This window comes from Taudactylus pleione, unplaced genomic scaffold (genome assembly GCF_031769625.1).
Source record: "Taudactylus pleione unplaced genomic scaffold, aTauple2 ptg000015l, whole genome shotgun sequence".
Lineage (NCBI taxonomy): Eukaryota > Metazoa > Chordata > Amphibia > Anura > Myobatrachidae > Taudactylus > Taudactylus pleione.
In genome coordinates, this window is record NW_028284417.1 from 37,912,663 (window position 1) to 37,926,570 (window position 13,908).

Consider the following 13,908-nt stretch of genomic DNA (forward strand, 5'->3'; position numbering starts at 1 on the left):
CGCTAGGGTCCTATTTGCTGAAGCTCTTACGGCTGTTCATAATTTTAACGTAGGCAAAGTGGAAATACAAAGAGCACACATCCTAGGATGCATAATATGAACAGACAAATTGTAACTTTTGGATTTCGAACAGCTGGAGGGTAAATAAACATTAAATGCAGGACAAAACAATTCTAAATGGGCTACTGTAAGTAGATCAAGTCGTACTTAACTCACAAAGTCACAAGACACAATAAAAGACCAAAGCGAGTTTTGAAATACTGAAAGTATGGTGGCCAAATAAAAAATAAAATATCACACAATTAACCAAACAATTTTTTTTTAAAAATGGAATGTACTACTGGCGCATACTTATAGAGAAATAAGCAAGGTAGAGGGAAATAACAATGGGGAAAAAGGTAATAGGAAAAGTAATAAGGAGAAATAGAAAGAAAGTAATCCACTTGGTGCAGTACAATATATTTAATATGTATATAGATAATAAAAAAAGGCGAGATATGCCTGTACATAAAATCTGGTATTAAAATATACACTTAATAAATCACATCTAATAGTCTGGATATGGAGGACTATATCCAACAATTTAAAACATACCACAAAAGTATAGCCTGCGGAGAGGCAACATATAATTGAGACAAACTCGCTGCAAATTGGCCAAAAAACACAATAAGCTAAATGCATATTGCACTTAATCAGTGCATACAGTCTAGTCCAGAGATCTGTTCCAGTCGTCACAGTGGCTGTATTAGGATCCACAGTTGTAACCAAGTATAGTCTCCTAGTTTGAAATGCCACACTTTTGTGTGTGGCCCAAAATGGACGTGGGTAGGATGCCAGCTGTATAGTATATTACTGCTGGGTAGGATGGTTACATACGTGACCCAAAGGTGGTAATAATCTTCACTCTGTATATGGCACTCACCCTCTCTGGTGTATTCGTAACGCCAATGTCCCGTTATCCCAGCCTTTACTGGTCCGGTTTATAGTTGTAGCGGGGAGTCAGAATAGCCGCTGTTTTCCTTGCTGGCCGAAGTTGTCACGGACTCCCCTGCTGTTTGGAACGCAGTTTGGAGCGCACGGCCGCACTTCCGGTTACTGCGTGTACGTCCTTCCGGTATCTCGGGGTAACAGAGATATCTGAGAATAGGGTTCCTCCAACTAGTTTCTCTCCTGACGAAGCCCCACAAAATGATCAAAAAGTCATTGTGGTGTTGGATTGTGGCGTCTTGCACTGGTGAGTGCAAAAAGTTCTTACCTACCAGTAGGTAAGCTTATGGATGGTCACAGTAATGTGGTCGGTGCTGGGTCTCTTCTGGGTTCCAGATATAACTTGCCCCGACGTGTACCGGTCCTCCCACTGCTGGCTGTGGGATACACCTCCTGAGGTCTTTAATCTCCATGTCCTGGTTCAGGGTGAGCTCTGCAGGTGAGCTACTGCACCCCAGGAGACCGTGGATTCTGGTAAGACTGCTCTCTATGGTGTGTTGTGGCTAGATGTCACACCGGTCCAAGAGAGGCTGCCTGTCGCTCCGGTGCTCATGGATGGCCTGAATTGGTGGGTGATCCTCTGTTGTTGCTGAACCCAACGTGCCCGTGGTGTTATGGTGATGCTGCTCCCTGGTGTAACCTTGGGGCTGGATACTGCTTCAGTCCAGGATCGGATGCCGGTTGCTGTAGGAGCTCACGGCTGTACTGGACTGACAGGTGGTTTCTATACTTGTACGGTGTAGCGGTGCCTAGGGAGTGTGCACATCAGAGGCACTGATGGAGGTGGGACACCCACGTTAGGTGGACCCGGTTCGGATACCAACACTTGTTGGTCATTATCTTAACCCTCCACCTCTCCCTGCCAAATGCCTAAACCTAACCTCCACCCTAATGCCTAAACCTAAGCTCCCCCTCCCTGCACTCTAAATCTAACCCTCCCACCTTAGTGCCTAACCCTAACTCTCCTCCTAGTGCCAAATCCTAACTCTCTCCGTAACCCCAGCACTTACCGCTGGGAAGCCGGCGCCGGGAGTCTGACAACAGTCGGGATTCCGACGTCGGCATTATAAGCACTGGCATCCCAACTGTCGGGGTATTGACTGTATCCTGTTTCTGCTATGTGGTGATATAGGAAGTAAATTGTTAATTAAGCACTCTGACCACCATAATCCATTGAATGAGTGCTTCTCATGGGTATCCCTATTATGAATCATGTAGTTACGTGGGAATTACAGATTACAGTAAATTATTGTATAAAACTCAATTTCAGCCCATTGTTCCCTGTGCCAAGAGCTATCGCCTGACTAACTATTAATCTACAGCATTGCTATGTTGAAAGTGCTACTGTTTGCAACAGGAAAGGTCTGTACTCGTACTTTAATACAAAGGGGAGAGACTCTAGGTGCAGGGTGCTGATCAGTGAGGAGGGCATAATTACATTTTCAAAAACATAATTTTAGATGTAAGCTAGCTGTAGTGACACGTCATGTCTAGAATTTTGGTGGTTATTTCACTCTGCGGGGCCAGTAAAGCTGCGTCAGAAGACGGAGCCACTGGCCTCTGCACGCCTTGTTTTCAGAAGAACAAAACGCCCCCATTTTCAAGAATGCTGGCCATCACTGCCCCTTCCCTGCCCATAAATGACCACAACGTGTCAATCAAGCTGTGTCTTAGGGAGTAATGTGACCACTGTTGCATTCAGTGATCGGCACATGTGCAGTACAGATCCTGCAAATGTGTCAATCATTAAACATCAGAGTTGTGCATAAACTATCAGGTTTACATACAACTCTGAAGCAGGATGTTAGTCTCAAAATGCCATTCTGTATGAGATGCCTGGCGTGAGTACGCCACCAGGTCCGCTGCGACTCAGCTTGCATCGGGTGTCTTTTTCACTCGAAAATGTGTTATGGTTTGTCACATTCATTTGCAACTATTTCACGAGAATGTATTGATTAATTTGATATGTGATACTTGCATATCTGTGTGTGGCTAGTCTCATCTGTATATTAAGTGCTATAATGCAGCGGACGCTGCTTTTCACACGCCAAAAAGCATCGTATACAGATTCAGTCACACACTGAAAAAGATTCTCGACGCAGACGTAGTCAGTCGGGACCTGGCGCGCAAAGAAGGCTGTTTCAACAGCAATAGTGTATGAAGACATATCTGTAGTCAAAGTGCCACATTTGAAACTGCCCTGGCTCCTCTCACTGCACTCAAGGTTTCCAGTATATCCCAGTGGATAAAAAAAGAGAAATCCTGTTGCATTGCGTGTATAATAACAACCACTCAGTGGTCTACAACAGCTCTTTTAAGAGCTACTACTAGTAATCCTCTACTTTACGGAATGTAATGAACAGGAGCTACCCACTGCAATCAATTTATCAGCTGTCCAGTGCTGAACTCCCATCTTGAGTCACAGCTTTCCATGTTACCCTGCAGTCCTGAAAACAAAGCAAGCGACATATAGGTCCTGCAAAAGCTACACAAACCATTCATAAGATAGTTTTCCAGTTACCAGTGAAGGTGCCTGGATGTGACATCAAAGTAGTGTACTACAACTGGTGTGCAGCTGGTACTTACAGTGACTGTCAGCTGGCAACTGACATCAGTAGCAGTGGTGACTAATGTGACGTTATGAATGGTAAGCAGAACCTCAAGGTATATAACAGACACATTCCCCGAAAATGGTCACAGAATAAGAAAGTTTAACAATACTGACAGTCTACAACCAAAAATATTATTCACCTAATACACTGTCAAAAATAATACAAGAATAATGTCTAAGCACTATATAATATTTATGGTAATTATTAATTAAGATATCATTTAATCAGGAGAACATTTATTATAGTGCTCTTAGAATTATGAAAAGAAGTGTGCGAAGGTTATTTAAAATACCAAACAAAAATGTTTCTATTTTTGCTTTAGAAAAAAACTATATACAACTAATACACATGTGAAAAATACAGCATAGTGCTTTTTCTCCTTGAAAAATAATAATACTTTAAATGTTTTAGACTTATATGAATAATTAAATAACTGGCAGAAATAACTTCTGAAATAGAAATCGCTACACAATATTCTTCAACTGGATGTATGTAAAGCCAAAAGAAACCAGTGGTTCTTGAAGCGTCATGCAAAACAGTCTCTAACCTTTGTGCCCAGGAAAATTCTACCATCTGCTACTGGCAGGCACAGAGTTTATCATAGTGCAATACAAACTATTGCGATTCCTGCTTGTAAAAAGGCAAAGTACTGTACACTGGGATTTGTGCTTACCTGTCGTAATGTCCGTGCCACTAAACTTTCCAAGACTGGTCCTCTGTCTTCATGAAGCAAATGTACTTCATCTAATATCAGTAGTCTCACAAGCTGGGAAAGTGCCACATCTCCAACACTCTTTCGAGTAACAACATCCCATTTCTCTGGCGTGGTCACAAGCATCTGTGTAAATAGAATAATTCACTTGAATCTATGGAAAGCAATTTCTGAGTACAAAGCAAAAATTTGAGACTGAATCATTTTTCACCTAATAAGCTCAAATGCCATCTGTTAGTGACTGTGGTACCTGTTGCATTGTCTCACACTTTATTTTATTTAAGTTTAAAAAGTACCACTTTTGGAAATCAATATTTATATATGAAGCTATTTTTTTCACCAAAAAAAGATGAGCATGATTTTATATGAAAGTTAATGTCTAATTTATGCAGGTTTACACATGACATGTGATTCTGTTTATAGAGCAAATTTGGTCTGGAGATGTCACTTTTTCTGTTGGATGAAAATAATTAAGCTTACATTGAGATGAGATAAATATAACTTACTGTACATGCATTGAAAACTCATCCTAAAATTTGACTAGTACAGTATATATACACTATGATTAAGATGTCAGTGGCACACAAAGTGTATACTATATTTGTATTCTACCTTTTTTATTTTACCATTTCAATCAATGGACTATTAAACATGCTAATCAATTAACTTTCCATGTTGAACTTGTGTACCCATTCCACCCAAAAGTTAATAAAACATCCTCATTTTCTATCTAATATAATCAACTGCTGATAAAAATGTATGTGGGAAATGTATCAAGCCTTGAAGACCAATACAGTGGAGAGTTTCTGTCATTTTACAGGCTGTAGGGAAGATGTATTAAGATAAAGTACCAACCAATCAGTTCCTAACTATCACTTTACAGGCTGTTTGAAAAATGAGTTAGGAGCTGATTGGTTGGTATTTTGGGGTCCATGTACTATGTCTTGGAGAGAGATAAAGTGGATGGAAATAAAGTACCAATCAGCTCCTAATGTAATTTTTCAAACAAAAGTGACAGTTAAAAGGTGATTGGTTGGTACTTTATCTCCATCCATTTTATCGCTCTCCAAGGCTTAGTACATAGACCCCCTTTATCTCTTTCTCTAGGGCCTGATACACCTACCGGGGGAAAATGCAGGATTTTTATGGGGGGGTTGTCTGCATTATATATATATATATATATATATATATATATACACACACACATATACGTACACACACACACAAGAAACCGTCCAATTGTACAACACTCCACCAGGGGATCAAACACAGACCAGGCCAGCACTCCATACATATGTAGGTCCACATAAAATAGTAGTGCCCCTTATGCAGTACCTTCTAAAGTAGTGCCCCAGATACAGGGCCACCTAAAGTAGGTTTCCTTATGCAGTGCCCCTAAAGTAGTGCCCCATATGCAGGCCGGGATATGTTTAGGAAGTCGGCGGCCGCAATCCCGACCACCGGCTTCCCGAAGCCTCTATCCCGCCTAGGGTTAAATGACAGGCGTCTAAAATCTAGATGCCTGTCATTTTTCCGACGCCGGGTGCCGCGAGCGGACAGCCGCGGGGGGGGGGGAGGGTTAGGTTTAGTGCACCCGGGGGGGAATTAGGGTTAGGCACCCCTCCGGGAGGGTTAGGCTAGGGGGAGGGAGGGTTAGGGCTAGGCCCCCCCCGGGGGACTTAGGTCCAAGCAGCGGGGAAGGGTGGGTTAGGGTTAGGCACCTAGAGGGGGGAGGTTAGGGTTAGGCACCCCTAAGGAGGGTTCGGGGGGTTGGTTAGGTTAGTTTATACTTACCTTAGGGACAATCAGGATTTGCAGTGCTGTCGGGCTTCCGCTGCCGGGCTCTGCTGTTTTGTCGGGCTGCCGCAGCCGGGAATCGAACTGCCGGTCATGTGGCAGCCGGCTTTTCATACCGAATGCATGCAGGCCCCCCTAAAGTAGTACCCCTTATGCAGTGCCCTCTAAAGTAATGCCCCATGTGCAGCCCCCCCCCCCTCCCCAGCCCAGTACTTACCTTACCATGCTGGCTCCCGTTCCCGCTGGCTTCAGCTCCCGCTGCACCGGTGCCTCTGCTCTGACTGGATCTGTCTAGATCCAACAGGCGCACAGGGCAGGCTCCTCAAGTACCAGGTGACGTCATCTGCGCAGTGCATCACTGGGAAAGCTGGCCTCCGAAGCCCCCTGTCACCACGTGTGTAGTTATTGACAATTAGTAGGGACACTAACCACTGCAACCAGTCAGTGAAATCAGTACTTGAAAGTTAAAAGGCATAACACAAATCTACATGAAAAAGGGTTGTGCTGCTGTACTAATAGTGCATTAACCAAAATTGTTCCACATAGGAAACTTCGCTGAATCATGAAAACATTTAATAGACACATACAATAATTGACACTTATAAATGACTATGGTAGTAATCATAAAACTCTCTATAGAAAAATGATAACAGTTCATAAATGAAACAATGGTTGTAAAATGCTCTTGAAATTCTGATAATTGTATCCAATGCTGTTTTGGTTCAATTCAATAGCTCACTGCTGAAGGTAACATGACAGTGAAATATCCCAAATAGTGAGCTGAACAAGAATTTTCCTCTTACGCTTGAATTACATGTGTGTCAGCATTATGCTGGGACTTGTGATGCGCCGGAGCTCCTTAGTATACAGCCCACTTAGTGTCGTGGGGGAGAATGAGGAATACAAGCACTCCGCTTACAATGTGAATGATGGAAGTCACTTTGTAGGAGCAGGACCAGGGTAGCGGCTGTGAGGGAGACAGGTACCTGGCCGACACCGCGATCTTACAGCGGCCTCGTGTCTCCACTAGTGGTTTGTCCACCGCACTCCTCAGTGTCCTGGTCGCCGGCTGGCTGTGCTCCAATGGGCGGCATCTTTCTCATATGATACAAGTTCAAAGCGGCGTTGGATAACGGCAATTGAAGAGTATCCAAAATTGTAGCAGCACTAGTCACAGTGTATAGAGACCCCTTCGACGCATTTCGCTCCCCCTCTTGTGAACTGGGGTTTTTTGTGTCTCAGTTTGTATTGTGTTTATAACACAAATCTACAGTCTCCTATAAATCCTGTGTAACTTCTTAGGTGGTATGCATGTTGTGATTGTTATTGACTAAAAGATTCAACTGCCTATTTAAAAATAATAAATATGGAATTTATAATTAAGGAATAAGGAATTCTGAAGTGGCAAAAATTTAGCTTCAATTTTGTATCTACAATAGTATATAATTGGTGCAACAGTCGACTCCTATTAATCAGGAAGACCCCAGTGTCTGCCAATTTATGGATCCAACTATAGCCTCCTAGATGTTCCTTTTGGGGTTCAACAACCACTACTGTCTCCATTATAGAACAAACAAAAAAAATAGTCCAGGGTCAGTAAATCAGCATACTGCATCCACGTATATAACACCAGCTTATCTGTACACACAGAGCTGTAACCAGGGAACAGATAGGGAAGGTCAGGAGATGCTGGGGACGAAATAAGAGGAAGCTACAAAAGTGAGAATGATAACAGAAAATTGACAGGCCTTAACAGCGCCCCTAGTCCTGCGGTGCCCTGTGCCATGGCACAGGCCGCACTACCCTAGTTACTGCCCTGTGCACACAGTTCAAAGTTCTCAGATATTAAAAAGGTACTCCAATAAGATTTCTGTTTTTTGAAACTGACAAAACAGTAATTATGTTATTTGGGAGAAGGGCTAAACTTGGAAAGGGTACAGCACTATAATGTAACCCTTATCTACTGATTAGAACAAACTCCAACGCAAATCTGACAACCGAGTCCAAGCATAGTTATTTGATCTTACAGCTTAGCCATTAATTTGGTTTGCATATAGACACCATGGGGGGAATTCAATTAATGGATGCCCGACGGATCAATGTAATTGTTTTTGGGCGCCCATTAATTATCGCACTTGCCACACCCAAATAGACCAGGTTTAGCCGTGTAAAGCGACTAAACACGTCTAAAGTACTGGTAAGGGCGGCCAAACTAATGTTTGGGTAACCAAACCACTGAGTTCTCACACATTTCTACTCGCCTCCCCAGGAGGCTATCAGCAGAAATGTTTGCGTTTGCTCCGGAACGGAGCAACAATTGATTTGTTCCATCATGCGCCCACTAGTAACAGCTGCCGGGGAAAACAATTGAATCGTCCACATGACATCCAAAATACATTATTAACTCAGTTTGCTGTATAGAAACAAAAACTTTCTAACCTGCATAGCACAACTGCCTATTAAAGACTAGCATATGTAATTGGTACAGTATGTTAGAACTGCCAGTACACCTTTACATGCTCTACAGCTCAATCTACCTTTGTGGTGGGGTCCTCCACATCATCTGTTACCAGAGAAGACGTAACCAATTTCCTTAAGGAGTCACAACAGACTACACAATAAAATCAAAACAAACTTAATTTTCATATATCCAGTGTCACCATATTTTGGTATTAACACTTGTAATTAAGCACTAAAAGGCCACACAGTATGCTGGCTACGCTTAATAAAACTGTATAGCATGTGATGCTGAAATAATTACAAGGAAAATGTCACCATGTGTTGCTAGAATAATCCACCAAGGATCACTGATCACTATTTATAATCCGACAAACAGAACATGCAGTAAAAATTCTGCACAATATAAACAAATTTGCTAATGAATAAATTACTCACTAAACACAAATTACAGTATGTAGTATGTATTTTGAGTCACTGTATTTCAAATTATATATATGTACAGTATATATATATATATATATATATATATATATAAAATGGTACTGAAAAATGAAATCTATACCACATGGGGAAAACGTGAATAGCATTATCACAGCTCACCCCCAGCTGTGGAATTATTATTATCATCATCTTTTAAGGGCCACAACTTTTACACAGCACCGTACAAGGAAAACATAGTTACAGTTCACAGTAACAGAGAATAAGTACAATGTATGATGTCATGTTATAGCAAAAGTACATAGTAGAAGTACCACATAACACCGCAGACTAGGTAGGACAGATAACTGGGACATAGGTAGAACAACTCGATGCCGCTAGCAGGAGCCGTGGGTGGGAATAATTTTAGTATTTGTGTATTTACCCAGAGAATGGGTAAGCAGACATAGTCAGATTTGCTGAAGTGGAGATGGAACACTGATTAAATGAAATGTGCCGATCAGTCCTTGATTATTTACATACGTTTGTAGAATATTTACTTGTCTAGCATTCACCAAAAAGTGAAGAGTGCATGCAGACCTATTGATTTCTATAAGAAACACTATAAAAAAAATGCTATAATTTATAAGCTAGACTGGGCCTACATACTGTATGTGTCCTTACACATCTTTGCTACAGTTGTGCCAAACTGCCCCTTCTCTGCGCGCCAGGTCCCATGAGACTCTGCTAGCACAGGGGGTCTTTTTTCATAAAAAGATGTGTCAAAGTTGCATGCCCCAGCAGACTGAGCTGATTAATTTGATATGCAACACTTGTGTGCGACTGAGTCTCTGAATCTGTATATGAAATGCTACAATGTAGCAGCCACAGCTTTTCTTTATTTCAAGTTCTGTTGTGGTTTATATACAGACTCAGACATACACGTGTCACATTTCAAATTAATCAGCACGGTCTGCTGGTGTGTCCTAGTCCATAAGCATTGGCGAAAAAAAGACGTCCAACGCTAGCAGAGAAGCACGAGACCTGGCGGCTCCTTCACATCAGGCAAGTTGTGCTACGTGGCAAATTGAGGCTAGATGTATGAGGACACATCTGTAAGCGAGATGCAACTGTTATTACTTATAAACTAACCATGTCAACCATTGAGATAAGCAGCTGTACTTTAACACAACACTAATTAGCAAACTGTAATGAAAAATACTTAGCAATGCATATTATAATTTTCAAGGTGTGAAACAAAACTGATCCAAGCTCTCTAAGCAATTTGTAGAAGTCATGCTGTATTATGTGAATATTATTATTCCTTATTTATTAAAGGAAAGGTACTATCTTATATTTTTTGTAAAGGTACTTTAATAACTAATATTGTAGTTCTACAGCCAAACAGAAATGTAGCCAAAAGGTCGACAATGACGGAATTTATGTCGACAGCTACGATGCCAACATTATTAAAATGTTGACAGGCAAAGTGTCGAAAGAGAACTATTGACATAGTCAGCAGGTAGATATGAGGGTTAGGCAGTGGGCGGGAGGGTTATGGAAGCTGCAGGGGGTTAGGCACTAGGAGGAGAGTTAGGGGTAGGAATTATGGTTAGGGGAGAATCACTTATTCAACCCGGAAAATTGGAGGTCTGACCCAGAAGTCAGTTACACGACCACTGAGACCTTGAAAACGCAGCCGATCATGTAGTCATTTCATCACTGTCTACATGATGAATGATAACATTATGACCATGTCGACATGATGAATGTCGACATCAAACCCAACCCAGTCAAACATACAGATGTGTCCTCGTACAATACTGCTGCAGTCACGCTAAATAGCGTCCTCGTACAATACTGCTGCAGACACACTAAATAGCTCCTCTCGATATGCCAGGTCCCATGCAATTCTGGTAGCTATGAGCACCTTTATTGCCCAAAAAAGTGTTTTACTCGCAATGCCAGAGGACTAAGATGCACCACGAGACTGCACTGATTAATTTAATATGTGACACTTGTGCAACTGGGTCTGAATCTGTTTATGAAGGGCTACGATGCAGCTTTTATTCACGACAAGAGCTACCAAGCTTCATATACAGTTTCTATCACACACAGATATACAAGTGTTGCACATCAAATGAATCAGTGCAGTCTTGTGGTGTATTTTAGTCGCATTACATAATGACTAAATGCATTTTCGGGCAAAAAAGATGCTTGGTGCTAGCAGAGGCCCACGGGAACCTGGCGGCTCATTCGCACCAGGCATCTCGCGCCACATGGCTAAGTACGAGGACACATCTCTACAAGGGAGAAAAAATAGAATAAAAATACCTATGATAATGCTTTCCAGAGAATTTCAGGCAGTATATTCATTTCTTTTAGATGTTGTACTGAAAAGAGTTCAGATTAAATTACAGGGCTTATTTTAAAATGAGTCAAACACTGGGTATACAAAACTCCCACTATTCTTAGCAAATTTTAATTGAATTCTAATCTGCCCCCAAAACTACAGCATTTCATGAAAACTTCCCTATTGTCATGACTTAGGTGTGAAGCCCCAATTTGCATGACCCATGAACAAGACTGAGGATCTCATTCAGAGTCGCTCGAAGCGGTCGTACGGAAAAAGGGGCCGGATAAGCAAATGATTCCCTCGCAAGTTGCACCCCTAAGTTCGGATCGGTAGTTGGCCGACCAAGGGGAGGAAGCGGTCGGAAGACGAAAAAATACGCCCCCTTCTTGTACGCATTGCACGTCATCTCCGGGCATATAAGGATTAATCGAGACCATCGGGAACCATCGGAACTGGTCGTATAGCTTAAGGTTGACCATACCCTCTCTTAAGCTCTACGATCGTGTCAGTGTAAAAACCTCCCATGTCACATGTGCCATAACGCTACTTTGTTAATTATGCACTGCCATATTCCGTATGCACTCCCATAAAACGCCGTACGCATAATGAAACACGCCTGCGTTCGGATCTCCACTCCCCCGTTTTCAAACACCTTCCCCTGTTACCACCCACAAACGCCTCCATCTGTCACTCAAACTACCGACCTGGCTGTGTTCAAGGAGAGAGAAATTTCTGATCGTAGCGGCTAGTTTGCGCACGCGCATTGCGAACTTTATGTATGCGCAGTATAGCGAACATCGGTGGCGTACGACCGTGCGGCCGCAACGACCGACTCTGAATGAGGTCCCGTGTCCCCAGCATGAGCGCCACATTAGTATGTATGTACGAGAGCATTCTCAAGTGAGGGCACATGTCCACTATACAGGGGATATGCAGGTTCAGTTCCATGCGAAGGAGGGAGGGGATACCAACTCCTCTCCCATATTAGCAACTGGCACAGCTATCAATTAAACTGTAGGGTCCAATGACATCACTAAGTGCCCATCTAAGCCCCACACCGGGACCGCTGACCATTGTAATTCTTAGGATGCAAGATTGCAGGCCTAAAATGGGCCTACCATCATGCTGCCTGTAATCAAATGGGAAAGGCACCATGGAAAGAGCCGTAAATGCTGCAGGTGCAGAAACAGCAATGGGAAGTCATGTTGAGTGATCACATGCCCACCATGTTAAGCACCAAATATTCATCATCCCACAGCTTCACAGAAGACTCTGCTGGTGAAAATCCAGCCTGCTGGTCCTTGTAAGGATAACATCAATGGTTTGCCACTGATGAGGGAGATCTAACGGTTCTCCACCATCGATGGTAGAGAGGCAGCAAAGTTTATGTTTTGTGTCTTCTTTTCCCAGTGCAGGGGACATGATGTTTGACCATCCAAACCCTGGGAACCTGATAGGCCCACATAAGTCAGCTGACATAACCCAAGATCCAGTACTCACATCATGGATTAACCCACCCCAGGCTTATACAGGCTCCTGCAGGGATGAGTCATGATAATTGTATAACAAACCCCCAGCATTTGTCAGATGGACCTTCCCTCCAGGACCTCCCAACATGGACAACAGTTCCCATGAAAAAACAGAATGGGTATGATGACCCTGACACCGGAAGCCCAAAGGGAGAACATCCCAACAGGGCAGGTAAGTACCCTATCCCTACCCCCCCTAACCTTCTCTGTGGTACCTAGCCATAACCCTTCCCCCTAGAGGTGCCTAACACTAATCTCCCCCCAATATTCTAACCTTAACCCCACTACACTTCTTAAATCTAACCCTCCTGGGGCGGATGCCTAACCCTAACCCCCCCCCCTTGCCCCGGGGTTGCCTAACCCCAACCCTTCCCCATAGGGGTGCCTTACCCTAACCTCCCCCAAAACCTAAACCTAACCCGCTATGCTCCCTAAACCTAACCCTCCTCCCAGCGGCTCACGCTAAAGGCGCCCAGGATTTACCTAGTTCGGGCTGGTGTCTTTCGGTGTTCCAGCGTTGGGATTAAGTTAGGTGTCGGTATTTCGATGCCTATCTTAAGTCCCTTGTCGGGATTCGGATGTCAGTATTGAGACTGGCGGTCTTAACTACACCCATAAACAACCAACTTTGAGCCTTTAATCAACTATCAAACTGCAAAAGATAATAAATGTTAGACTGCAAATGTCCATGAATAACATTGGCTCTACAAAAATTACCATCTAGACATCCTCCACAATCACCCAATGATCAAAGTAATAATTAGTATGGGCACACAAAGATGTCAATGTAAATAATATGTCGATATAATGGTAAAAATAAATCTTTACCTGGAGACAGGTAAAGGGGGGGACTGCCCCTGGCCTGGACAGAGACCCACCCTTCGCCGACAATCATAATCCTGCTGCCGGACTGCCTCCAGCTCCTACCGCCTGTGCTGTGCTGCACAGCCTGCAGCCCTGCAATAAAGTTTTTTCTCTTTTTCTTTGGAGTCCGGTGAATTTGACGTCACGCCGCGCCACTGTGAGAGGACCCGCTGC

The 13,908-nt window shown here is 43.1% G+C and overlaps 1 protein-coding gene across 2 annotated transcripts in view; it reads right to left on the minus strand.

Moving 5' to 3' along the window:
* Positions 1-13,908, minus strand: part of ASCC3 (activating signal cointegrator 1 complex subunit 3) — an 884,679-nt gene that overhangs the window by 519,041 nt on the left and 351,730 nt on the right. For both annotated transcript variants that reach the window (XM_088472337.1, XM_088472346.1), the window contains exon 11: positions 4,273-4,437. In XM_088472337.1, coding sequence (XP_088328463.1) covers positions 4,273-4,437 — 165 coding nt within the window. The remainder of the gene's footprint in view (positions 1-4,272; positions 4,438-13,908) is intronic.